This window comes from Crocodylus siamensis, chromosome 6 (assembly GCF_052110815.1).
Source record: "Crocodylus siamensis isolate JL-2025a chromosome 6, ASM5211081v1, whole genome shotgun sequence".
Taxonomy (NCBI): Eukaryota; Metazoa; Chordata; order Crocodylia; family Crocodylidae; genus Crocodylus; species Crocodylus siamensis.
In genome coordinates, this window is record NC_143400.1 from 15,623,886 (window position 1) to 15,651,302 (window position 27,417).

At 50.8% G+C, this 27,417-nt stretch overlaps 1 protein-coding gene across 3 annotated transcripts; it reads right to left on the reverse strand.

Moving 5' to 3' along the window:
- Positions 1-649: 649 nt before the first annotated feature.
- On the reverse strand, positions 650-27,417 carry TUFT1 (tuftelin 1). 3 transcript variants are annotated; one of them, XM_090054302.1, is made up of 13 exons: positions 27,261-27,417; positions 15,997-16,071; positions 15,147-15,251; positions 14,262-14,348; positions 12,220-12,309; positions 11,816-11,881; positions 11,127-11,240; positions 7,792-7,920; positions 5,966-6,060; positions 4,568-4,673; positions 3,701-3,784; positions 2,070-2,176; positions 650-1,758 (listed from the first exon to the last, which is right to left on the reverse strand). In XM_090054302.1, exons 1-13 carry the CDS (start codon positions 27,414-27,416, stop codon positions 1,695-1,697), a joined length of 1,278 nt encoding a protein of 425 aa, XP_089910428.1. In that variant the 5' UTR covers position 27,417; the 3' UTR covers positions 650-1,694. The 3 variants fall into 3 exon arrangements, with proteins under 3 accessions (XP_089910428.1, XP_089910430.1, XP_089910429.1); XM_090054304.1 differs by lacking the exon at positions 27,261-27,417 and adding an exon at positions 24,012-24,094; XM_090054303.1 differs by lacking the exon at positions 12,220-12,309 and having other exon boundaries at positions 27,261-27,416.

Genomic DNA, 27,417 nt, shown 5'->3' on the forward strand with positions numbered 1-27,417 from the left:
AGCCCTCCAGGGGTTCCCTGCTGAGCAAAACCCTTCTAGAGGATTTTTAAACCAGCACAGAGAACTCCACAAGCTGTTTATCAGGCCTTTAAAAGGGCCCTTGTTCACAGCAACATTCCCTTCCCCTTCTGCTTGAAGGGGAAAGAAATCTCCATTGTTTCAGGCAAGATTTTGATCACAAAATTGGACAGTTAGTAGGCACTAAACCATGGTCACTGTCCCCAGACAGGGTTAGCTAGAGCCTCTGGGGGTTTTGCTGTAGTTCTAGCACCCAATTTTCAGTCTCCCAAAGGCTGCTCTATACCAATACAGCAACTAACTTGCTGTCATCCCCATCAGAGATGTGAAGGGGACACATGCTCACAGAGCACCACAAACCTAGTGTTTTTACAATGCATGGATCCTGAGTCAGACTGTATTAGTGTGGCACTTGCTAAGTTCAGTTTCTAGCTGGTCATGTATATAAGCCCCCAAAAGCAGCAGAACTCCCATCAGGATGGAGAGGAACAGGAAGTTCCAGCACAACAGAAGGAAATCGGATAATAAGAAAACCCTAGTGACCGCAAGTGCCCTCCTGGGACCGATAGATAATCCAGCCAGGGGCCCACACCAACCATCAAGCCCATGCAACACATCCACGCACCCGCCAGATGTATACCAGTAATTTATTCAATCATCTACAGCTCATTGGGACACAGAGGAGTTAAGGCACAGGGTCTTCTGCATGGAGCTGTTCCATTGGTGCCTTTGGCAGCACTGGATTTTGCTGTATTATACATTGGCTGTACTGGGTGTTGATAGCACTCCTCTGTGGCTGATGCAGAACAAGAGAAGTCCATCCTTTTCCCAATCGCATGCAAGTCAGAGAATAGCAGTCAAGCCTGCTAGCTAGCACTTTCCACTCTGTCTAGGAAACACGCACTCCCTAAATACACTGCCGAAAGCTACGGCATTAGCCCCTACTCTACAGACAATAATAATTTACTGGAATAAATACAAGTGCAAACCAAACCCCTGCTGCTTCAATAGCTACCACGGGTGCTACTAATCTGTACGCACTCAGAAAAGGGGCTGCTGAAAGGCATCTTAGGTGCTTTGATACTGCCACGCATCTCTTCAGCTGGGTCCAGAATAGAAGGGAGTAGCTGGGTGTTCAGAGCATGGTATACTGGGGCAGACGGTTTGCTGTGTACTAGGCTCTAAGCTGGAAGTGGCATCGTGCCATGTTAGGAGGAGCCTAGAAGCAGATCTTTTATAGAAAGATTGAAAACCAGAAGTCCTAGCTGGTTAGTTGAAGGTAGGAGTCCAGTGTAGCACAGGACTCCTCATAGAGCAATACCAGCCTTCAGCATGCAACTGGGAAGACCTGTAGCAGGGATGCTCTTGGCCTCAGGAAGTCTTGTATGTACACCCATTGGTCAGCCCCTGCCAGATACACTACGCATACCCTGTCCAACGAGCATGTCCTGCTGCACACTGGAGCCCAGCAGAGACAAGTAGAAGCATCAATAACTTGCAGCTCTGCTAGCGCTGGAGGTGGCACGTTGTTCCTTGAAGTGCTACAGTTCTCTCCGTGTCTGGTGAGCAGAGGGAGGCAGCAGTGGCCACGAAGCCGGAGAATGGCAGGGAAGGGGGAAGATCGGGTCAGAGGCAGCAAACGGAGTCCCCACAGGTGAAAAGCAGTGCCAGGATGCTCAGGTTTCCACCACTCTGATGAGAGGCAGCGGTTTGGGTTTCAGGGGACCCGCCAGACTCTTGCTACAGGACAAAAAGAGAAGTACTTGTTCAAGCCAGGCCATGCCGCCCACAGCTTTCACATCGAGCTAGAACCTCGTGGCCCCTGCCTACAGTCGAGCCTCAAACAGGAAGGGACCAAACAACTATGCCCTGGTGAGGTAAGGAAATGCCTTCCATTTAACAAGTAATTTGGTCAAAGGTCTGACAGAGGCAGCACCACCAGGACACCAATCTCCTCCCCCCTGCCCAGGCCAGGCCTCAGCTCCCCAAAGCAGCAGCATCCCATGGGGCCTTTCTAGCCTCCTAGAGACCAGTTCAGGGACCCTGCTCACCTGCTCATGCACTCCGATTTTGATCGTGGCCGGGAGCTGAAGCTGGAGCCGCCAAGGTTGATTTGCTTCTCAATCAGGTGATCAATGCGTTCATGCATCTCCAGATTCTGAAAGAGAATGGACCCAGAAGTTAAAAGCCAGGTAGACAGCAGAAGGCAAGAAACGCTGACAAGGGTAGAATGAAAACAGACAGCTGGCTGGGCTCTGGAAAGCAGCCCAGGGTTTGCCCACTCCACTGGGAGACTGCACTGAACAGACAGTTCTGCTCCCTCCACCAAATACCACAGATCAATACCTTGACCAGAGTGTCTGTGTGACCTGGAGTCTCCAGGCACAGATGGACTATTTTATAATCTCCTGGGATATTTCTGTTGCTTTCTCTGCCAATTGCAGACACTGATGCTTCAGATAAAGTTTCCTCCGAAGAAAAGCCTGAGTGTGCTTTCATGCTTTTCTGATCCCTGTACCCTAGTAATTTTCAGCCAGGATGAATGATACCCTGGGGTGCTGTGAGATCCTTTTAAGGGTGCCATGCAATAGTAACACTGTTAAGTGTGAAAACACCCATATCGATTCACAAGATAAACTCAAAGATTTCAAATAAAAGTCTGTGGTCATGAAAACGCTGCCCTGCTGTGGTCTCTCTGAGCTCTCTGCAACAAAAGAATTGCTCTGTTATTCATCCATAGTCAAAAAATGAGCGAAAGCCAAGAGCTGGCATTTTCCGAGGGGGGCTAGAGAACTACTGTCAGACTCCACTAAGATCAAGCTCCACCATGACACATTTTAATCTATATGAATTAAAACTGGACTTCAGATAAGAACAAAGCAGATGGATTCAGCTTCAGTTACACCAGCTGTTTCAGGTGGGTTTTTTCTCTAGAGTTAGGGAAGGGGTTTTGTGCCCATACACTGTCCCAACTCAAAGTCAACAGCGAGGAAAGAAAAAGCTTAAGAACTGCTAATGCATGCTCAGATTTTAAGTAAAGGAAGAGATCTGTTTGACACTGCACTGCTGTGAATTCAAGGTCATGGAACCCAGCTTAACACTGCAATTTTTCCATTTGGCACGCACGCGCGCACACACACACACACACACACACACAACTTTGGGGGTAAAATGCAGTCATAGAAATCGTAAAGAAGCAGGGTTGGAGGGACCTCCAGAGGTCACACCTAGTCCAACCACATGCCTGAGGCAGGATCAGCACTGTCCAAACTAGCCTAGACAAACTCATCATCTAAACTCTTCATAAAACTACTGTCAGCCCTGACACAACACGGGACATTACACCCAAACGTGACGCACATAAAGCAGGGCAACCGTGGCAGCCAATGTCCTGCTTCTATAAAAGGTTATTAATATACGCTCGAGAGATTTTAGGCAGACAGCCAAGCCTCTACTACAAAGGAAGGCAAACACCCCTCAGTCCCACCCCTACAAGCCTGCTTCAAATTGACCATGGGGTAAAATTTCTTCTTGATCCCATGTATGAAACCAGCCTGACGCTGAGCAAAAGGACTCACAGACACATTTCTGTAGCAAGTTTAAGAGGAAGGATCTTATGGGTTAATAGCAGGCTCTCATCCTCAGCTGTAAGGGGCAGATGAGCAGAGTAGAACAAGCATACCTCGGCTGTCAGGTGGGCTACTTGCTCTCTGAGCTCCTGGATAATCGCGTCCTTGGCTTGGATCACCGTTTTTGAGTTCTGCAGCTGCAAAGGGAGTTTGTGAGAAGGTTACAACACTAGCTCAGACACGGCTCAGGCTGGACAGGGCATCTGGAAAGCAGGGCAGACAGCACAGCCGTCCCTTCAGCTTTCCCAGTGCCAAGCTATTGGGTGTCTATCACCTGCTTTTAATTGGAGCAGGGACTCTGTGGGCAGGCTAAAGAACTCACCAAGGAGTTTTGCTGCCAGAGATTCCCATACAGGCCCCCCTGTAGCTAAAAGGCCACACTTACTGCTGACAGAGAAGAGCAACTCTCTGCCTACAAACTGCCAGTCTTGGGTCCGACTCCTATCAGAGTCCCTGTTCCTTTAGATCTGACCTTCCAGGATCTCAGCCCCAGGAGACCACCCCTGCCTCCGAGGGTGGGGCTGGGGAAGCAGAAGGGGGGATGCTCTTGTCATAGCCTCTGGGATTTAAAACCCAAGTCCTCATGCCTACAGACAGAGGACCAGGCTGCAAATCCACCAGAAACAGCCTGCTCCAGTTCAGCTGTGCCCTCCCTTGAGATTCCCAACAGGGGATCAGGTGATCTGGGAGGACCAATGGAGGCCAGAAGCCCCTGATGGAAGAGCTACAAGACCCCCACTTTCTTGGGCCTTGTCTCTACAGTAGTTCTCCCAGTATCCCTGCTTGGGCCTACTTGCCCATCTTGGGTCTCCCAGCTCTAGGCTCATGGTAATATTGACTCTTGGCTGACCCGCACTCACCACCTGATCAGACCCATGACAGCTTGAGTCAGCCCCAGTTGCATATGAGGTGCCACCCACCTGCTCGATCATGTGCCGGACTTTGCGCTGCTGACTCTTCAGCATGTCATCAAGGTGATGGATCTTCTCCCGCAGCATAGCCACTTCCTTCTCCAGCTTGGCCGACCTGGGAAGGCAGCACAGGAGAATCATGAAGAGCCTTCTAATCAACTCACGTTAGCGCAGGGAGGCATTAATGGCATCATCCAGGCCTTGTAAGAAGCTGCAATTCATCAAGAACTACCGCATTTTTGCCAATGAAAGCATCTTGCATAGAACTATCTGGACCACATCCCAATACTTGAAAGACCTGAAGAATCATAGAAGTCAGATTGGCAGGGGTCTCAGGAGGTCACATCTAGTCCAGCCCTCTGCTCAAGGCAGGATCATCCCTGACCAAACCATCCCAGACAAGTGTTTGTCCAACCTGCTCTTATAAATGCCCAAAGATAAAGATTCCACCCCTTCTTCTTCCTGCATCTCAAGCAGAGCCCTCCTGAGAATCAGCCTGCTCACAACTTCTTTCCTCTATGGGCTGGGCTAAGTATGGACAGTAGAGATGGGAAGTCCAGTACAGGGACGTGGAGGACTTCTGTTAGAATCACAGAGGTCATCAGCTGGGCAGGTCTAGTCCAACCCCCTGCTCAAGGCAAGATGATTCTTATCTAAACCATCCTAAACATGTGTCTGTCCACCCTGCTGTTTCAAACTCCCAAGGACAGAGGTCCCACCCCCTCTCTGGGCAGCCTGTTCCAACGCCAAACCACCCTCAGAGCAAGAAAGTTCCTCAGCTCCAATCTCAATTTCCCCTGCTACAATTTCAGACATTGGTCTCCCCTACAACCACAGAACAGGCTACCTCCTCCTTCCACACGAGCACCCTTCACATATTTAAAGAGTTCTCCTATACCGCTTCGATCTTCTCCAGACTAAATCATCACAACTCATTGAACCTTTCCTCACCAGTCATCCTTCCTAGAACCAGTGTCCTTCTTGTGAAGGAACAGGGACAGACACCCAACAAGATAAGGAGGGGCAAGGGATCACTGAGCAGAAGGCACAGTGAAGGGTCAGAGATAGGATGACAACAGGTGTGAGCAGAGACACACAGGGCTTGAATTTATCTGGAGTGAGGTCATTGAGCACAGAGACCATGACCAGGGAGATCCTAAAGCAGGGGCAGCAAGCAAAGGCAGCGAAGAATGAAGTAAGGTGGGTTTGATGTGGGATAGCTCAAGACCTGCTTTCCCAGTGGAGCCACTAGAGGCCTCTGCTGAGTACTCCGTAGCTCTTTGCAGCACTAGTGCTTAGTCAGCTCCCTGAGAAAGCTGCCGTACTATGCTTTCTACAAGAACCATAACCCAAGCTGCCACAGTGGTGGCCAAGGAGCCCCAGCACCCATCTCAGACTGGGCCTCACCTCTCCTGCTCAGTGAGCCGGTCACTTTCCAGGCTCCTCAGTTTCTCCAGCTCATCTTCGCTTTCCTTCATCTTCTTCAGCAGACTCTGATGCTCCTGCAACAGATGGGACAGGACAAGCTGCAGAGCTGGGGAGCAAGCAAGACCAGGTCCTGCCCAGTCTCTTGTTCACAGCAGGCATAATGCATGGGGCCATGTGGATTGGCAGAGCAGGGAAAGATCAGGATCCTGCTGGGAAGGGCAGAAGTTACAGGGCTTTCCTAGCATTGGATTCAGCTGAGATACTGGGCCACAGACATATGTGGCAGGGGCAGCCCAACTAGAAGCAAACCAAGATTCACCTGCAGTGTGCTCTAGCATCTTGCCCCATGCTGCCCTGGACACATCCCCACACAGCCAAGGGAAGCTCACATCATCCTTGGCCAGTGCCCCGTATCCCAAGAAGGCTTTGCATCCAGGCTACACCCTGGCAGCAGGTTAGACTGTCAGGACCTCAATCATCAGTGCAAACAGACCAGAAATCCAGGATCAGAATCCCTGAGGTCTGAGTGAGGTAGAAGATGCATAGGTGTCCCTGCCATCTAACCACTGATGGTCAGTGAAACACTCAGGTCCCATATGAAAAAAAAAAAAAAAAAAAAAAAGAGACTGGATCTCTCCCTTTGGAAGCCTTCAAGCAGCTTCTGGGAGGCTGAGCTCCAGACCGGTCAGCTCCTTGCCTTCCTATGCAGTGCTGATCTGTGAAACAAAACAGTTCCAAGCCAAGTTACTCAACATCTGATGCTCTCCAGCAAACCTCAGCCTCTCTACCCAGAATGCCAGTCTGTATGCTGGGGGTCAGGAGGGGTTATTAGCTAGGCATCCATCTACTGGACCTTGATTCAGCCACCCTCAAACTGCCCCTTGGCAGGGCAGAAAGCATGCCAGTCTGAACAAGGCTTCTGAATCGCTCCATAGAGCTGAACAGCAGCTAGGCTCACACACTGCAAGCACCGTGCCCCTCTTCCCCCCCCAGCAGCACTGCCCAGGAGCCTGACACCTTAAAACCACTGTGAGCCCTGCTTCCTAGCCATGAGCAGATCTAGGGTTTTAAGAAGGGGGGTACAGATGGCATGATGCATCATCTCATACAACACAACACAATTTTTCTGCAGGCAAAAAGGAACTAGAAGGTTCACTTATAAGCAACAGGCCTAGAGCTATAGCATTCAATTTAAGATTGAAGCCAAAAAAATAAAAACCTTTACTGGCATGTGCATTAATTTGCCATATCACATATGAAAACACAATAGACCAGGCAAAAATAATACAAAGATGTTGTGTCAGCCCTGTAGTTGTTATAGTTAAACATACATCTCTCAGATTCATGAAATGAGCCCTCCTGAGCATCTTGCCAGAGCCTCCATTGAAAATTATTTCCAGGCCTGAGCTAACGTTCACCTGAGTTGAGATTTCTACACCCAAGTTAGTTTTTCTTAGCTAAAGTGAAAAAATATTTTGCAGGGCTGTGAAATGGGAAATAGGTTACCAAGAGCAGCTAACACACAGCAGAATTGCAAAAGAAAGGACAGCTCGATTCACAGAGTCATTAAAGACTATTTAAAAAGGAAAGAGGGGCATTAACACATATTGAACAAAGAGATAAGAAGGAACCAGATAGAAGACAATGAGCCGTGAAGTTAAGTGACTTCCTCAGCACTGCCTGAATAGAAATGCTGCTCCCACTACCAGACACTTGGCTTTAAACTTTGGGTACAGCAAGAATCGTGCAGCTGCATCACTGCACTCCAATCCAGATCCACCCCTCATTCCTGGACTAAGCAGTACCTTTTCCATGCCCAGCACAAGCCGCTGCAGCTCCTCCACCTCTGCTTCCTTTGCCGCTGCTCTCTCCTCTGCTCTCCCTCGAGCCGCTGTAGTTTCCTCAACTTCTCTCTGGTACTGAGACACAGTTGTCTGTAACACAGGACAAGAGAGGCATGGGTTCCCACTCCCCTGGCATGCACGCAAGGAAGCCTCCTGTCACCACTGTGATGGCGGGTTCTTCCCCTGGGTTTGCCAAGGGCAGCCTGGTGCTCTCCAAGCCAACAGCCCCCTTGGCTGAGGAACAGAGGCTAGTGCTGGAACCCTGTGGCAGGGCCTGGGTTAGACATGCCTCCCACCCCAAGCCTGGTTAGCAGTCAGCCATGCGAGGCAGGGATTCAAAACTCAACCTTCCCAATGTCCCCAAGGCCAGACTGTGTCAGGGAGGCTGAAACGCCCAGCTCCCAGTCCCAAGCTCAGCTCCCTTGCAGGGACAATTCCCGCTTGTTCCCACTTCCCAAGACCCCTTGATTAGACAGCAGAACTGTAGCAGACTGATGGCAAACCAGGCCTACATCAGCACGTGGCTGGAAAATTTTGTGCTATGTAAGTAAAGCTGGAAGGGGGGGGGGGTTGTCCCTGCCCAAATGCCCCTCCCCCATCCCCAGTGCTTGTAATGCACCCAAATCCAATAGGCTGATGCCTTGTCTCCTGTCTCTAGGCAGCAACTGAGCCTCACACGGTGGAAAGCTGCTGCTGGTTACACTTAGCTGGCCTGTTAGCACATGTAGATGGTCACTACCCTGAACAAGTGGCCCAGCTCCATGTGGAGGGCAGTGGAACAAGCCCCAATTTCCAGCATTCCCTGCCAGAACAGCATGCACATGTGCAGAAATCACTTCTCTCCAACCATTTCAGGGCTGCATGGTTTTCACCCTGAGAACAGTTCATTTAAGCTCCAAGCAAGGCAACAGAAACTGCCGCTTCTGAACCGTGGTAATACAACCTGATCCATCTCCCAAAGCCTTACTCCTATCCACATGCCCCAGTACATGTCCCCACCAAGCTCTATGGCATCTCAGCAAGAGCAAAAGTAACAAAGCCTGCTGCCCCAGGAAGTTGCCCCAAGCATGATCCTTCCAGCTGGGAGAGATGAAGGGCATGAGCAACAGCAGCTGCTTCAGGCTGCGACTGGCAAGAGGAGCAGGCAGTGGCTGGCAGGCTCCACCATGCTCCGGTGGTTCACAGTCATTGCCAAGAGAAGGGACCATGAATGAGTGATGCTTTGGGGACATGGAGAGTCCCAGCCCCCACTTTGTCAGCACTGCCAAGCAGATAGGAGCTGTCGTGGCAAAGCCTGATCCCAGCCCTCAAGCAGCTGAGGAGGAAGGATGAGGTGCTGGAAGAGCTGAGTGTGAACACAGATCAGGAAAATACCCACAGATTCCCATGGAGCCACTCACTCAAGGTGAAATTGCAGCTGGGTCCCGGCCAGACAGCTGGTGCCATGGCCCCTCATGTAGTTACACTAGTTCTTCATAAGAACATAAGAGTTGCCATTGCCTAGGCCAGACGTCTTGCCCAGTCCCCGGTGTCATGCAGAGGCAGAGTGGAGGCTGAAAGGGAGAGTGACCTGGGTCCTTTCCACTGTTCCTCTCCCCTGCAGCCTCCAGCATTTAAGGTCTAGGAAGTTCTGATTCGGAGACCGTGCCCCTCACCCCCATGCGCAGTAGGTACTGGCTAAACTCTCAGCATCCCCCGTATCTGGTGGCAACAAGTTCTACGCTTTAATGATACACTGGGCAGAAAAGAACTTCCTTGTGTCAGCTTTAAACTTATGACCTACTAGTTTCATGTTGTGACCCTGTGTTTGTATTGGGTGAGACAGTCGATACTAAATCCCTATTGGCTTTCTCTTCTCCATTTAGTATTTTGGAAACCCTTATCCTTTCCCCCCCTCAAAAAAAAAAGTCTCTTTATTAAACTGAACAGGCTTGGCCTCTTTAGTCTCTCCTCATAGGGAATGCCCCTCTATGCCATTAATCATACTTGTGCCCTTCCCTGGACCTTCTCTACCTGTTCTCAAGATGCCGAGAGAACCAGCTAGGTGAGGCTTGGCCATGCCTTGTTGGCCCATGTGTATGCAGTGACTTCACTGACTGCCACAGAGGTGTTGGGGTTCTTCATTCTTGGGAAACACATCAGACTGTATCATCATGACTCGGAACTGCCTTCCCTGCGACCCAGAGGCAAGCCAAGTCTGAAAGCCACGATTCTCTGGAGGAGGCAGGACTAGGGCACACAGGAGCTACAGTCTGTGTTCAGCTCTACTTCAGACTCCCGGCAAGACCATTGAGAGAGTAGTCTCATTTTTTTGGCCGTCTCCCCTCACCTATAAAGCAGAGGCAACACTTCCCAACCTCGCCAACTGTTCTATCAGCAAAGAGGTAGCTTAGTCTGACCTACTGCACACCAAGCAACCACCTGCCTGAGCAGGGGCTCTAACCCTGGACCCTCAGGTTAAGAGAACAGGCTCCACCACCTACACTATCTGGGCAACTTGTGCCCAGATGAGCACAACAAGCGTTCACAGAAAGTCCTTGAGTTAATGGAAAGTGTTAGGACCTGGAGGTGGCTAAGGAAAAGACTGGCCGAAATTGGTCCTGAGCAAGGGCCTCTTCGTGGCTACATTTCCTGGAGTCAGATTGTGTGAATCAAAAAACCAGTGTGGAAATGCAACCAGGCTCTGCCTAATGACTATACCAAATAAGGGCCTCCACTGACTTACAGCAATTCTTAACCAGGGTGCCACAGCACTCTGGAGTGCCTTAAGATCCTTTCAAGGGTACTGTGGGGTGCTGCACAATGTTAGCATTGTTAGGTGTGCAACCGTAACTTCAAGAGAAACCTAGAGATTGCAAATAGAAATCCATAGCTGTGGTCTTTCAGAGTACTTTGCAGCAGAACAACTGCTCTATTATTTTTCTGTAGTCACGAAAAGAGTGAAAACTAAGCTGGCATTTTTCAAGAGGCACCTTGAGTCTTAACAAGTTGAAATCTATTGGCTTATGGAACCTGAGGACTCGTCCTTTTGCCTCACGGCTTGGTGTCGCCTTGATTGGACTCATTAGAATTGTTTTATCTTTTAAAATCAATGGCTAAAAGCTACCCAAGCCTGGGTATGGTTTATAATCCTTAATGTGCATATCATCTTTCCCCACCCACTTCTGACAGCTGGTAACTGCTGCATGGAGAGAAGAGGGGCTATTGGTCTCAGCCCCCTGTGGCATGCTGAAGCAACCCGCTCAGGCAGGCGTACACATTGCTCTTGCCACAGTGGATGTTCACTGCCTACTCACCTCAAAGGCTTTCCTATCCAACTGGTGTCGCTTCTCTGTTTCCTGCAGCCTCGTGAACAGTCTTTTTGCTGTCTCCCGGATTTTCTCCACATCTTCACCCACATAATCCTCCTCCTGAGGACACATGAACGGGGGAACTCTGTCATCGCCTGGTCTCTGGCCAAGCAGACCCATCTCCTCTCTGCATGCACAGCGTCAGAACTCTTAACCTCAATGCAACATAACTCAAGGGTAAGAGGCTATCAGGGTAAGAGGGCAGGGTGGCACCTTAGAGACTAACTGGTTCAGAAAGCCTTTTCACAGTATCTAATGGAGAAGGATGTTATCTATGGTAGCTCGTGCCTCTCTGACCCAGTCGGTGTCTAAGCAACCACCCCATCCTACTTTCTGCTGGACTTAACGCTAACAGCTAATCGCTTCTCTCCATTCACTTCAGACAGAATTGACCCCTTAAATTTTCCCTGTATCCACGAGATTCTTGTGAAAAAACCTTGTAACAACGCATGTGAAAATGCACTCGATTTCTCCCTAGGTACAAATAAGGTCAGTATAACATGCCTGAGCTTCAGAGAGCAAAGGGGGAATTATGCAGCTGACGTGGCTCAGCCTTGAATCTACACCCCCCCCCGAGCTCAACAAATGAGAACACATTAACTGCTCTGAAGCCCCTCTCTGTTTCTGTTACACACCTGGTCCACAGAGCTGGTATGCAAGCTCTCAGGGTGCCAGACTCCATTCTGTTTTTCCAGCGTGACCTACGGAAAAAAACAAAAACAAAAACATCACGAGCCCTCCTTAAAAAACTAGGCTCACAACTTAGACAGAAGCCATGCAAGCTATTGATTGGTAGAGATCCCTGCAAGACTGTAATGATTAAAGAAGGTGGTAATTTTGATATTAGGGCACCCTTGCATCTGAAGTGCCAGTCCATTTCAATCATTGCTGGCTTCTGCAGATCTTCCTTCAGCATCTCCAGCAGCTATTGTTCAGCTGTGGAGACATCAATCCCAAGGGTGCACTTTGCCATGACTTCATGTCTGCTTTTGGCAAGTGAAGCATCACGGCAATTTGATTTAAGGGAGATCCCTGTTACCTGGGCAGGCCGCAGGCTGCTCTTAGCTCCTTGTGGGTTCTCAGGCTTATTACTTATCTCTTCCCGCAGGTTCTTCAAAGAAGTTCCAGCCTAGTAAATGCAAGTCCATTTAGCTTTGGCTTCAGGAACAGCACTAGCTGCTTTGTTATATAAAAATCAAACTTGGCACAGATGCCCAGAATGGGCTGGGAAGACATCACATACTGCATGTGAGCTTAGACAAGGCAGGTCTTGTATCAGGTTGATTTTATGGCTAGTGGCTGGCCCATCCTATTGCCAGTTAATGGCTTCCTCATCTTACTGAGTTGGTTTAAAGATGAAGCACAGCTGTGGACAACCGAGTGATACCCCCAAGGAGCCACTAATCTGTCATTAATCATCCCTGTCATTCACAGGGTACTCTTCACAGACATCAGGGGAGCAGCTACCACACACACAGTCCCACATGTCTGGGTCCCTTGGAAATGAAGACACACACACACACACTTTTGCACCTAAGATATCAAAATCCAGTCGAAGAAAAGGACCCACACCACTAGTATACAGGATCACTGCTCTGGCAATACCAACACCAAGTGGAGATATTAATAATCCATAATATAGAGCGCTTTAAGCACCTTGCTCAACAGCAGGCATTAAGTGGGAGCAGGGGATGCTTCAACTATCACTTTGGACCACACTCATCACTGATCCAGGGTCTTTATAATAAAGCATAATATAAGCCTGGACTATGTGGGTCACATTAGACCATAAGAACATCACATAAGAACTGCTATTGGCTGGGTCAAAACACAGTTATGGCTGTCATTGTTCTGGTAGCATGAAAACGTTTCAGCTTAAGGTTAGACCAGGCCTAAGTTGGTATTGAAGAAAACTTTGCCTTGAGGCTTGTCACTTGTATGGGTTCAACCAGAGACAAGGGAGCAACTCACCCGCACAAAACTCACCAGGACAACTTACAAGCAAGCTGTAATAGCAATGCCCCAGAAGCTTAAATACCATACGTGAAAGATGAAGGATCTTAGCAGCTTAGAGAGCAACCATCAGTGGCTCTAACATGCTAGGGATGGCTGAGGCCTCGGTGCTTTTAAAAATTAGCTTCCAAAAGTATTTTGACTATTCCAGTTACTTTACATCTGGGTTCCAGTTACAACAGTAAGAGGCAGTGCAAACAGTTTCCTTTTTTTATTTTTTATTTTTTTTTATTTTTTTTTTTTGGGGGGGGGGGGCGGGAGCAGGAGATCCAGCTAGAGGCTGGATCCCAAGATGAAGAAGGACAGTGCAGGATGGAGCCAAGGGAAACATCCATCAGCTCAGAGCCGCAGGCCCACTCCACCCACATGGCTGCTGCCACACAGTGGCCAACATTAACTGCTTCAACAAATCCCCTCAGCAGAGTTATGGAGACAAGCAAAACAGCCCAGCAAGAACCCAGGCATTGATCTCAACTCTCCGCTGCCTGCAACCAGCTCTCTGCCTCCCAAGTATCACACCCTCCCATTGTGACTGCAATGGGGAAAGGGAAGAGTTCACCCTTAAAGTGCCTCTTACCTCCTCAAAGGTGGGGCAAGCCCCAAGAAGCTGCCATCTAAGGAGTAGCTCTGGGTATATGCCCGGGCATGGCACAGGAGAGCTCAGGCATTCGAATCCAGGCTGTGCAGCAAAGCAATTAGTCAGGGCAAGTTAATTTCCAGGAGCCTGATTTGAGCACAGCCCTGTCCAGGCAAGTCAGCACAACAGAGGGTACTGCTCTGGTGTCAGCTTGCTTGGGCACAGAGAAAAGGGCTTGGGCAGCCCACTCGCACCTGACCCATCAAGGCAGTCTGAGAAGCCTCTCAACCATAGACCACTGTGCCCAGAACCTGGGGCAGAAGCAAAGCGGGGAAATATCTGAGTTGAAAGATTTCTTTACAAAGAATGCAAGTTCCAGGAAAGAAGTTTCCAACATGGTTCCCAGACCCAAGCGCACAGACATGGAAGGAATTCAAGCAGCTAAGTTCCTACTGATCCTTCCCACTTGGCCGCTTGCCGCAGATAATTACCTCTTGGACGTAACGGACGTCCCTCTTCAGCTGGCTGATGCTCTCCTCTGGCTTTGCCTTCTCCTGACCCCTTCCTCTTAGGTAAACCTGAATTGGACAGAAACAGATGCACCTGTGAAATGGCTCCAAGAGCACAGAATCGTTTCAGTCAGACAACAAACAAGGTCCCAAGTCCTTCAAAATCCTCACAGACTTGCCCTTTTCTTCCAATCCCACCTTTGCCAGGCTGCTGCTGGAACCCGTACACCCAACTGACACCAATTCCAACCTGCTTTGAAAACTGCTGCTTCCAGCCTGCTCTTTCCAGCAGAGCTGATCAGCAACAGAGACTGCTGGGGTCTGCCTGTCATGCTCTGACTAGATGAAGAATGGTTGCATTCGAAAGTTTGTTCAGCTTTATACCACCCGGGCAACTGATCCAATAAGAGAGATCACACCCCCACCCCCCCAGGCATCCTTACCTCTCACACTTAGATTTTAAAGCATTTCTCTATGCTCTCCCAGCAAACCCTAACACTCAGGTTTTTTGTTGTTGTTTCGGTTCTCAGAGCTCCTGCTCAGGCCAGTTCATGCTAACTGAATCCAGTTCCTGCCTCTAAACATGGAAACACTACTCAGCAGCTCTGCTAAAATCAGGGGAAGGCAAGTAACTGGAACAAGGCGAGACAACTTCATTTCAGACTGGACTGTTTCAGGGAAAGCTGCTGTGTAGACGTGGCCACCAGCTCACTCCCCACTTAAGGGCACACATGATTATGGTGGCTGATTCCCTGCTTGTAGAGTCCACCCCTAGGTTCTGAGTCTGCACGAAGCAGTGAGGTTAGCTTCATCCAAGTCCCCAAAGAAGTTCATTCCAACTGGCAGGGGAGCACAGCCATGTCTAACCTTGATGATCTCCTCGTGGCCGTCGTTGGATTTGATGCATTCTGAAGCCAGGGAGTGACCGTTGCTTGACCTGTTGGCCACCATGGCAAAGGCCTTTCCAACTGGCTGCAAGGGATAACATAGCAAGAGGCTTAGATCAAGAGGCTTAGGTGTCAAACTTACCTAGCTGAGAACCTCTTCCCCCACCCCACACCCAATTCTGCGCATGCTCCAGGTGGTCTGGGACCTGTGCTACATATAGTACCCACACCACACATGGCATCCACCCCAGCCAGTCTGGAACCCAAGGCTATTATTCTGAGACAATGCCAGCTGGGTGGGTGCTGCATCCAGTTAAGATCCTGGACCAGCCAGAGACACCATGTGCAGCACGATTCAGGGGCCATATGATGGGGCACCACAGGCCAGATCCAGCCCACAGGCTGCATCTTTGACACCCCAGTTTAGACAGAGGCAACTAGTTCAAAACAGCCTGCTCAGCTCCTAGCAGAGCACCTCAGCCATCAACTTGCAGCCCTCCAACAAATGGAGGCCGAGTGAAGTGCAGTGTGGGAGATAAGTTTCACAGAGAAACGCTAACCGCAAAGGTCCTTAGACTGGGTTCTCTCCATTGTAACAAGTGGCACAGACCACTGAGATCCCTTACCAAAACTCTTCTCCTCCTCCCTGGAGTTAATACAATGGGAACAATGCACACAGGCAAGCCAAAGGAGAGGAGACATGCAGGAGCACTTCCACTCTTCTGAAATCAGTCAAACGTTCCATCATGTTTGACACAACTCCAAATCAGGGCAAGCAAAAAGTTGCCATTTATGCAGGCAATGAGGTGTTTGTACCAAGGGATACGCACCTTCTGCTTCACTGGCTCCCGCCAGCTGCCCGGCGGGTCATTCTGCAGAGTCAGCCGCAGCACCGTCACACTGTCCTGAAACAAAAAGGCCAAAGCCGGACGTTACAAAGGAGTTGGGCTGCCCCCTCCACAGCCGCGAAGTCAGAGGAGACACTCTCTCCTCTCCCAGTGCAGTGCGCAATGCAGTTAATGCCAATCTCAAATGCCAACAGAAAAGATCTTTGCCATCCTACCAGACAGATCTATCTGCACCCCTCAAACTCCTTCCAGTGATGGGAAAGACACAAGTAACAAAGGCAACTTCTTGTTTTATCTCCTTTGAGGAGATGCCATCTGGGTGGCATTGGTCAGCTGGGAAGGTTATACCAGCCCTATTCTGAAAGGCCATGTTCAGCATGTGTGTGACAGGGTTATTTGGGGGATGCTGCATATGTTAGGCTGCTACCAAGTGTGACAGGTGACAAGCTTCTCCAGGGTGAAGCACCAAGGATGGATGAATTGGTTCCTCCCTTTGAGACACCATAAGCACCCTGCATAGGCAGGGAAAGCCCCAGGCAGCCAAGGCTGTGTAGAGCCACTCTCCCCAAAAACAGTGCCAGGACCTTGTGACCTCCACTGCAGGGCTGTGGCTTCTGGAGGCCATGGAAAAGCATTGGTTGGTTGAATAGAGCATCACTGGGAGCCTGCCATGCAGGCTAGGTTCTACAGCCATGCTCAGTGCACGTCAAAGCTAGTTGCTAGCTGTGCCAAAGCCTCTGGAACAGTCCCAAGCTGAGAAACCTAGGGGATGCAACTGGCCTCAGCTGGGGGTGTCAGATAGGAGAACAAGCCAGCATGGGGGCTCATCACCCCAGTCTGTGCTTGAGGGGCCAAGAGCAGCAGCTGGACAAATGCAGGCTCCTCTACAACTACAGCTAAAGTCATGATGGGATCTAATGCATGATCCACACTACCACGATCTTTCAGCCACTGCCTGGACAGTCCCCAAACCCCTGTGACTGGGAAACCACATTGCCTTACAGTCTCTCAACCCCGGATGTGCATCGTGCTCCCCAGCAGCTGGAGGATGGCAGTAGCTGCCATCTCCTAGCCACAGGACTACCTACAGGTGCAAATTCAAGCTGGAGGGACACCAGCTATAAAGCTATGATGTGTTTTCAAGCACTAGCTGTACAGCTGGCTGGACTTTAAGTTAATTTGCATGTATACACAGTTTACATTTACTGCGCTAGTCACAAGGCAACTGTGCAATAGGTATAATGTGTGGCAGGGGTCCCAGTTGCACAGATCAGTCAGCACGAGCTCGGATTCCTTGGTTCTGCAGCACCAGCAGTTTTTTCCCTAAAAGAGGCAAGAGTTCACACCCCCAGACCAGCGGCTCCCCTGCTCCTCCAGCCTAAAGCCTGTCAACTTGGCACTGCCACAAGCAGCCAGAGTTCCACACACTCCCCAGCAACCTTAACTCTGCCATGAAAAGAAACACATCCCATGTGTAATCTTTTTACAGGGGTTTGCCCTCCCCCCTGGACTTCATGTCAGTATTAGCATAAGGAGCAAAATGGGCGGCTGGAAAATGACAAGCGAGCTGCCAGGCACAGGTGGGCAGTTGCATCTCAGAGCACAGGGCTGCCAACAGCACTGTCAAACCGACTCCACACCAAGCTGCAAAGGTGTTCGTCAGCAAGATACTCCCCTATGCCAGTGGTGCCCAACATTTTTTGCCCTGTGGGCTGGATGGACACAGGCCCAGTCCAGCTGCTGAGCCCGATATGGTGCATGGGGTGGGCGAAGCGGGGTCCAATATAGTCATGCTGAGGGTCAGGGAGCAGCTCAGCTCCGATCCAGCTGCACTGGGGAAGGGCTGAAGCCAGCCACAATGAGAAACAGGGAAAGGGGCAAGGAAGGGGACATAGACTGGCCCCAATCTGACCATACTGGGTGGAAGCGGGCATTGTCTGGCCCCAAGCAAGCCGCAGTGGTATGGGAAGAAGCTGTAGACCAGCCCCAATCCAGCCACGAGGGGTGAGGGAGTAGCTTGGCCCAGACTGGCCATGCAGGGAGAAGGAGAGGGGGCATGGCTGGGCAGCAATCCAGCCATATAGGGTTTGGGAATCTGGCAGTACAGGAGGGGTCGCAGTATTTGCTACTGTTCCCCCCCACCAAATTTCCCAACCTGGGAGGAGCCCCATGGGCCGGATTTGACCCACAGGCTGGAGCTGAGCAGCCCTGCCTATGCCATCAACTTTCAGCAATATCTCCACACGCCATCTGAGCAAAGGCTTCAGAAAAAAGCACCACACCAGGAAGTAGATTCCAAAAAAACACCTGTATTTACTGTCAAAATAGTCAGGGTATATTCATCTCCTGCCAATTCCAACACCACAGGACACAAGGAGCTCTCCTGCAGGCATCCTATGATCTTGGCCCAAAGCCATTATTTACCAGCATTTCCTCCTATTGAAGCGATTCTCCGATGCAGTCTTGCTCTCACCACTCCACTCGCGTGCTCAGATTGCTTCATCCCCATGCCCTACTTCTCTGGCTATTTACATAAAGGGCAATTAAATTATTCTGAGAAACTAATTATATAACAGAAGAGAAGAGTGGCAGCAGTTAAATCCCAAATCAGAGGACGCTTTCTGAACAGGCTAAGTTTTAGCGTTACTTAAGGTCAAACGGACTCCAAGTAATTACATGGAAATGTATACTCAGTTTTAGGACATACTTCAGAGTTTCTTCATGCAAAAGACCTGTTGGCAGTTAACGAGCTGGTGGTCTTGCAAAGCAGCTAGACCAGGGGTATTCAACCCACAGCCCACAAGCCAGATCTGGCCTCCAGCACTCTGTCACCCGACCCAATGCCAAACGCTGAAAGCCACCCTCACATAGGCATATTTTCAGATCACAAAGACTAGAGCCTTTCTGAATGGTGGGCAGCGAATGGACTGGCCAGTGGTGCTCAAATGGTTTAGGAGATCTGGTCTTTAAGTTCCAAAGTTCCCTGCAACTGGCTCCCTCTGGGAACCAAACTTCAAAGATCATTGCTCCATCCACTTTCAGTGGGCATGTGCAGGGACAGATCGATGGTGGGAGCGGTGGTGTAGCTGCACCTGCTTTGAGTCCTGCTCCACCTAAAGTTTAAAACCAACTGCCTGGAAGGGGCAGCAGCATTTCTAGGCAGGCACTGCTGACCGTGTCAATTGATTTTGTGGCTCATGACCCTACTATTCTCTCCACTCTGCAGGTGTTAAAGACCCTCTTTCCTTTACTGGCTTTTCTGCTCCATTATGCAAACTTTCCCTGCACCACTGCTGTTTGTCATTCCTGGTAATGCCTCTCCTCTGCTTCAGCCTTCCAAACTATTCTTAGCTCTAGCTAAACACCTTAGCTCAGGCGTGGTCATATTAACTCAGGTGTAGAAATGACTGAATTTTTGAATAAATGAATTGAATAAAACACCACTAGCCCCGTAGCATATTAGTAAAGCTTCTAGTTTCTCTTCAACGGAAGAAAAATGTGTCATGTCTATGTGATTATGCATCACACCATGTGTACCCCCCTTTTCAAAGCCCTAGATCCACCCATGGACACCTCTTGCCTCAAGAAAAGACCTGAAGATTGTAGAAGTTCAGTGAGATCATTGTCATCAGCATTAAGCCCCAAGTTGAAATTTGACAGCAGCAACCCTAGACCAGAGAGAGCAAAACCTGGTGCAGTAGTTCTTGGGAGGCAGATGGGAATCAATCATGACAAGGACAAAAGCAAGCAGAGGCAGAAGTACAGATTCAGTGAACTTTTCAATATACAGAGGTTAGAAGAAAACTGGTGTGTTGGCAGTGATGTAAGAGGGAATGTGTCTGGTTTGGACCAGCAGTGGGTGAGGGAGCAGCAAAAAAGTCCATTCCTTTGCAGGGAAAAGTGCCAAGGCCAACCCACAATGTGTGCTTCTAAGCAGGGAGAACATGCACCCTGTTGAACATGCTGCTGGAGCAGGGCTGGGCAGTGAGTCACCCTGCCACAGGTCTGCATGTGCACTGCAAAAACCTGCCCAACAAAGGAGATGGTTTGAAATGCTGTGAGCAAACACCTTGGAATCTGGATCCAAGCCTGATGAAAGTCATCTGAAGAAAACTCAAACCAACCTGAAAAAAGGCCCTGTCCAGTTGTTTGCACCTGCAGATGGCAGGAGCTGACTCACATTTCGGTTGCTTTTTCCAGGCTCCGGCTTATTTCCTTATTCTGACAACACCCTGCAATAACTAATTAGCCAGTTCCTTTTCTGCTGAGATCAACTTTCTGGAAGAATGAAATGTGCAAAAAGAAGTATGAACACAAGCCCAAAATGGCTGCCTGGCTAAACACACGCAGGTAGCTGCTCACTTCACAGAAGGACCTAGGAACCCCAGGAGATTTGCAGGGGACAGTACCAGGACAAGCCCAACCTCACGGCTTCCCCAGGAGCTTCAGCTGGCATGTGATTGACTCTGGAAACTCCAGAAAGGTTATATCAGGGACAAATCCTCTCTCACATGGGTTTAACCTTTGGGAGCTTGCTGAAGTCAGCTCTGGTTTTCTTCCCGGGATCTTTCCAAACAACCTTAAGCACTGCCAATCTGCACGCTAAAAAAAAAACATCAATTCTCCACCCTAGGCAGAACATGTTCTGCACATCCAGGTTGGCAAGTACATCCAGGTTGGCAAGAAGAGCCATGTTCTTCCAAGGAAAAAGCCTTGTTTCAAACAAACATCACATGGCAACATCTCAGACAAGATTGTATGAGCCTCTGGGCTGCAAAGAGCTAGTGGTTATTTCACCCTACTAAAAGCTCTTTAGTATCAAGAACTAAATATTTTTTGGAAGAATTTTTTCAACTATTTGAGTTGGTCTAATAAAAGATATCAGATTTACCCAAAGATCCTTGTCTGCCTTTAGCACGAATACACGCATGCATGGATAGATCTAGGATTTTGAAAAAAGGGGTGGGGGGTGCAGATGGTGAGATGCATACTAAAACACCAGGGACCTAAGGCTGGATTATGTGGTTAATGATTGAAGCAAAACAAATGTAACTTCATTAGAATGAGTTCAAAACAACATGCAAGGTTGTGAAATAGGAGCTACCTGACCAGAAGCAAAGAACAGACAGCAGAATGGCAGAACAAAGGTTGCCTTGATTGGTGGAGCATCAAGACTTTTTAAAAAGAGAGAGGGTTGTTTAACACCTGTGGAATGAAATGTTTGGAAAGAATCAGGTAGATTATATGCCATGACATTCAAATGAATCCCTCAGCACTGCCAAGCAGCTGGTTTTAAACACTGGGTGAACCAGGAATCAGAGGGGTGCAAGTGCAGCAGTATACCCCCACCCCAAATCCATCCCTGCACACAGGCATAGAGAATTCACAACCATTGACTGACGAGCAGTGGGTGGGCAATTTGGGTCAGTTCTTAAGTTGGATTCTGGCAAGAAACCATCACCATTTAGAGTAGCTTTGGGTTTTAAATAAAGAGCAGACATCTCAACAGCAAGGTTTATTCACGCTAAGCAGCAGCAATACAGCCGTGGGGACCAAGTAAGAGATGCAAGGTTATGAAAATTGCTCAGGACACAAGATTTAAGTTGTCCAAAGGAGACTATTTCCTGCATAACTGAAGCTAGGTCACTTCAGAAAGGGAAACAGGGACAGGTTTCCCATACACTGTATCTGCCCATTTCAGATCTTGTCTTGGGAGCACATGTCCTCCTGCTTGCTTTGGTCCCAGGTCAAGAGACAAGTGGATCTGATTAGGAGGAGAGCTTCTAAGCACAGCTCTCTCCCCTGTCTAGAGGCAAGGGAAAAAAAACATGGGAAGAAAACAAGTGGCTCTGAAGACTTCAAGCCCTGGAGTAAAGACAGAAAACTGTTTACCTCAATGCACTGAGAGTCAAAAATCCTTGACAGCAACACTGCCTCAGCTTTTTAACCTCTGTTACATCACTTCCTTTTGGTCCCTTTACAAAACAGAAATGGGACCTGACCATGAGGGATACCGCAAAGAGCAATTAAATAACCAGCGTTTCAGAGGTGTAGGTTGTAGCCATGCTGGTCTAAGGACATAGGCAGACAAGGTTCTTTGGGTAAATCTGATAAATAAAAGATTTAGGATTTACCCAAAGAACCTTGTCTGCCACTCGTTTATCAAGTGTTTTGAAGATGCAAACGATTGCAGAAGCAATTGTTATGGCAATAAACACACTGGACATGCATGCACAAGGCACCGATTGCTCCTTATATGGTCAGAAAGGCAGCTGGGGAATTAGGATTCTCTGCAGGAGATTTGAAAGATGAGTCACATTTGATCTGCTTCTTGCGAACAAAGAGATCAGCAAGAGATGCTGGCACAAGAGTGAGAAATTCAACACGGACAAGATTAATTTGGAAGAAGAACTGAACAGACAAAATCCAGATCTTCGTGTTTCCACCCTGGACTCCACCCCATGGAATTAAAAAACCAATTTCACTCCTGCTTAATACCTCGTGGAGAGAGAAAGTTGGATCAGGTAGCTGACACAGGAAGGCTGCCGGCATGTTGTGACAACGCACTCCCCCCTCCCTAAAGACGCAGGGGTCTGAGGTAAGCCAGGTCTGCATTTTTTGGCCTCTGCTTTATTACTACTAAACTCAAGAAGAATCCAAGCCAACAACAACTGGCCACACCCCAGGTCTGGCCTGCTTACAAAGAATGAGTCCTGCTGAACGCAATTCAGGGGAAAGGAACAATAGGGAAGAAATAAAAAACACAGGGTGCACAGTAATCGAGCCCCTAGCAACCCTAACCTATGGACTACCAGCAGCAGATGACAAATCAAATTACTCTGCTCTTATTATTGAAATCCCATAGTAATTAAAATCCTGACTACAGGCAAATTAAGAACAGTAACAAGAAGTGTGGAATTCTTCTGACGCAACCAGGACATTGTTATTTGTGCTTGCATGCTAGAAAGACCACATGTCCTGCATTTGAGTTTTCCACAAAGGCAATAATCATTGCAAGAGGTGCATCATCAGTAAGCTATGTATTTTAAATCTATGTACAGCTGAAAGTGAAGCATTCCCCGCTTCTGGTCACATTAGCCTCTAGGAAAGTCCTTTTGCAGCCACCTACCGGGGCTCTTACAGTTTGCTCCAACCAGCACCAACAGTTGCAGACAAAACGTACCTATGGCTTCGATTCCCATGAAAAAGACACCAATCTACATGCCACGCAGACAGTGACTGATAGCTTAAATCCGCACGGAAGACATGGGGCTTTGAGAGTAACTAAGACACAGAAGGTTAAGGATGGATGAGAGTGAAGCACAAGACCACAGTTTGACAGGAGCCCAACAGAGTTTGACACCTTTGGAAGTCAAGGGGGGGGGGGAGGGGGAAGAGCCATGAGCCATGTTTGTCACACATCAAGCAGCAATCATCTGGATCACAGTCCACGATGACGGCAGCTCTCTAAAGCCAAAGAAAGCAGCAGCAAGCGGCGCAGGGTGGTAGGTAGTGGGGTCTTCATCACCCATCTTCCAAGGAGCTGCTCTGTCCCCAGACCTTACCTCCTGTTTGTGCAACTGAGTCAGGGGACCCATTCCCCTCCCCTGCCAGGGAGATCACACACGCCTCAGAGCCCCGGTCGTGCTGGAGTCGGCCCAATGCTGGCACCGCCCCAATCCCCACACCCCAGCACCTGGCTGGTGACCGGATACAGCAGAGCAGGGCACAGCACATGGGTACCCCAACAGGTAAGGAGCAATGGGGGCTTGGCCCCCACTGCAGTGCCTCACAGAGGGGTCCCTCACAGCCTCACCAAAGCAGGGGCAGACACCTCAGGGCAAGGGGGGAGGGACGGGACATATTGGGGTGCCAGAGGTTAGAAACCAGTAATTTTAAACGGGGCAGGGGCTAGAGCCATTGGGACTTCAACCCAGCAACCCCAATAGCCCCCGCTCCCGGCCTCCGACCGCCCTTCCACGCGTGGGCCCGCTCACCGGACTCTGGACGTCCGGCTGCACCTCTACCAGCGTGCACCAGCCCCGGCGCCCGTTCATGACCGCAACCCGCTCCGCGTCCCGTCCCAGCCCGACTGAGCGCGCAGCGCGCCACCCCGCCCCTTATATTCGGCCGCGCCCCAGCCGCGGGGATCCGGGCAGCCTAGTCCCGCCCAACCGCTGGCAGGTGCGGCGCCTCGCCCCCCGGGCGGCTGTTAGGGGCGGAGCCTTGTATGCAAATGAGCGGCTCCTTTGGTGCTGTAGCCTCGCGTCCCCCCGGGGCATTTTCTGTAGTTTTGATACGTGTCTAATACAAACATAAAATAAAACCCCCTCGGGCTCTGCACGCCCCCAGCCAGGAGAGAGGGGCGAGCCCTCTCCTCAGGCAGCCCCAGGCGCCATTAGCCTCCTTGGCAATGGGGCCAGGCTGGTGGCTCCTGTTCAGCTTCTCGCGCCCCGGCACCCTCCATCCCGTGCCCCGGGGCAAACGAGCCTGCGCTCCGCTGCGACACGGTGTGCCATCGCACCCGGGTGGTGGCTCCTTCACGCAGCCGTCATGTGCATCTGGCCCCGAGGCGAGCGCCAGGCTGCAGCCCCTGCCCCGCCGCCCCCAAAGCCACCCGCTGCTCTCCTGGCTGTGCGGCGCCTCCCCTGGCCCTCGCCTGCCCGGCAGGGAGGGCCTGCAGTGTCCTGGTCCCCTCGCGTCCCCGGTTTCCCAGGGCACCGTCTGCTGCCCCCTCAGACTCGGTCACATGCCCGAGAGCAACAGGCACCGCGCCCCCCCCCTTGGCGCATGTGTCCTCAGGTCCTGTTTTTGTTCCAGTTGTGCCAAGAAATCAAGCGGGCACCCCCCAAACAAGAGCGGGGGCAAACTGCTCCCAGGGGGCACATGCCTCAAACAGGCCTGTGGCGCACAGCGGTTCACGCTTAATGCCCCTCTAAAGCAGCGGGGGCTGGCTCCTGTGATCCTTTGTGAGCCAAAGCATTCTCACCGTGGTAGAGATCAGCCGCCGAAAGAGACAGGGGCTCGGGTCTGACCTGGGTTTCCAGCCTCCAGCATTTAAGGTCTGGTAGCGACTGATGCCCCTTTCCTCCAAGAACGGGTCCAGGCCCTTGGCGAATCTGGCTGAACTCAGCTTCCACCTCACCCTGTAGACACAATTATAGGGACGGCGGGATGCTGGGAAGGAGCTCCAGGGGTCACCATGAATCCGACTCCCTGCCCCAGGCAGGATCAGCCCCATGGCAAACCATCCCAGATGCATCCACCATCTCAACTTGTTGCAACCCTGACCTGCCACAGACATCGCACTGAAGCTGCCACAGGGAAACGTGGACTGCGGCAGCCAACATCCTGCTGCTGTAAAAGGTTAATATAGACTCACAATACCCCAGGCAGAGGCCGTGCCCCTGCTGTGAAGGAAGGCAACAACCCCTGACCCCCGGCCGCATCAGTCTGACCGGGGTGAAATTCCTTCCTGACCCCAAATCTGGAGATCGGTCTGACCTGCGTGGAGGGGCAAGACCCTCTAGCCAGGACCCCTGGCTTCAGGTCCCAGCCAGAAGCACGCGCAGCCCCTGAGCAGCAACGCCCTCGCTCTGCAGTCGCTTGCACGGAAGTGATACCTGCATCATGAGGCTGTCAGTTGTTTTCTAGTCCATTCCCCAGAGCCCGAGTTACCGAGGGGGGGGGGAAAAAAAAGGTAAAGGTTGTGTTATCCTTCTGCTATGTAGCAAGCAGGCTGTACGTGCTGCAGCCTTCTGGCATTTCTCCACTGGGACCTATTTATCCCTTCCACCCTTGTTGAGATTGCAGCGTGCTGTTTCAATGGTGCTGGTTTTAAGTGCGTGGCTCCCCTGCCTCCTCCTTCGACACACACCCATCTCCTAGCTGCTCCAGGACAGCGGCCTTTTCCTAATCTCCTGGAACTTGGCTTACGTGCAAGCGGAGGAGGCTGCCTGCCAGCCACAAAACCTTTGCAGCCCTTCAAGACGGGGCCGTGTTACCCTCCTGCTTCGTAGAGGAAAAAAGTGAGGGTCATTATGACCGATTAAAACCCTTCCAAATTCCCCAGGAGAGCCCAGAACAGAATGAAAAAGGAAAGCATCTCTCTCTCCTCTCCTATGCTTACTAGTCATCCAGGCAGCAAAAGGACCCAGGTGTCCTGTTTCCTAGTCTCCCACACCCAAAATATGAACCCCGGAGTCCTGATACTCCTCTGCTCCAACCACTACATTGTACTGCCAACACGAGTGAGCAACAGGTCCCAGAAGCCCCCACCCCATTTAAGCCAAGCTCCTTCCAGATTCACCAGGGAGGTACTAAAACAGCCTGGAGCTCAATTTCTCCCCCCAGCACCAGGTTTGCCAAGGCAAAAGGTGAGTTTGTTATCACAGAAAATCCATCTTGTTAGCTGCGTTTGATCTGCTGCCAGCTTCCCCGCTCAGCCCCTGTACAGCGGAGCCAGCCCGGGCATTGGAAGGGGATCAAGGGCTCAGGGATCGTGGGGGGTGCGGCTGGGAGCCTCGCACTAGAGCGGCTCTCTTTCAAAGCAGAGGAAGAGAAGGAGGGTGGGGTGTTCTCCATGCCAGCTCCCCGCTGCCCATGCCAACAAAACCAGAGGGAAAACACAGACCACGGCACAGTCCACGTGAGGGCTCATGGAGCAGCCCATGTGCTGGACCTGGGGTTTGCTATGAGGAGAGGGTGATAACCGGACCACACCAGGGCCTTCCAAGACTGGTCCCATCCCTCAGTCTGGACACAAGACAGACGTGGCCCCCGTCACCGCCATGTCAGAGCCTCTCACCGCCCCCTCAGCAATGGGCCTGTCAGCCCTAACAGTCCCTGCCTTCCTCCCTCGTAATGGAGGGGGCTCAGAGGGGCACCTGGACCCGCATCCCCAGCAGGGCTTGGCTTCTGTGGGGTACCTGGTCCCTGCCTGGCCACATCTAGCCAGCGCAGATGGCTATTGTACAAGGCCCAGCAGACCTAGTCCACACCAGCCTCCGGACTGGGAGAACAGGTTCCGCTCCCCTCCATAGCCAGTGCACATGGGATGTCCCAGTCCCCATCCTCCTTCCCCCCAGCAAAGCAGCCAGCTTTCTCAGGACCAAAGAGCCACTATCTCCCCCCACAAGAGAGGGAGGACACAGCCCCTGGACCGGAGCAGCAGGTCTGGTCCCCTCGCCAAGCTGCTGCTGCTTCCTCGTCGCACCTCCTGGGATCAGTGCCACGGCAGTGCTCACCTGGCGCAGGACCTGCTCCTCTTCCTCCCAGGAGTAGAAACCCAGGGCTTTTGCTCCCACTTCAGTGGCAGAAGGCAGCAGCGGTGGGGTCTGTGACCTCCCGCAGGCCATCTCCTCTCCTGTCCAGAAGCATCTGTAGCAAAGCCAACCAGTCATT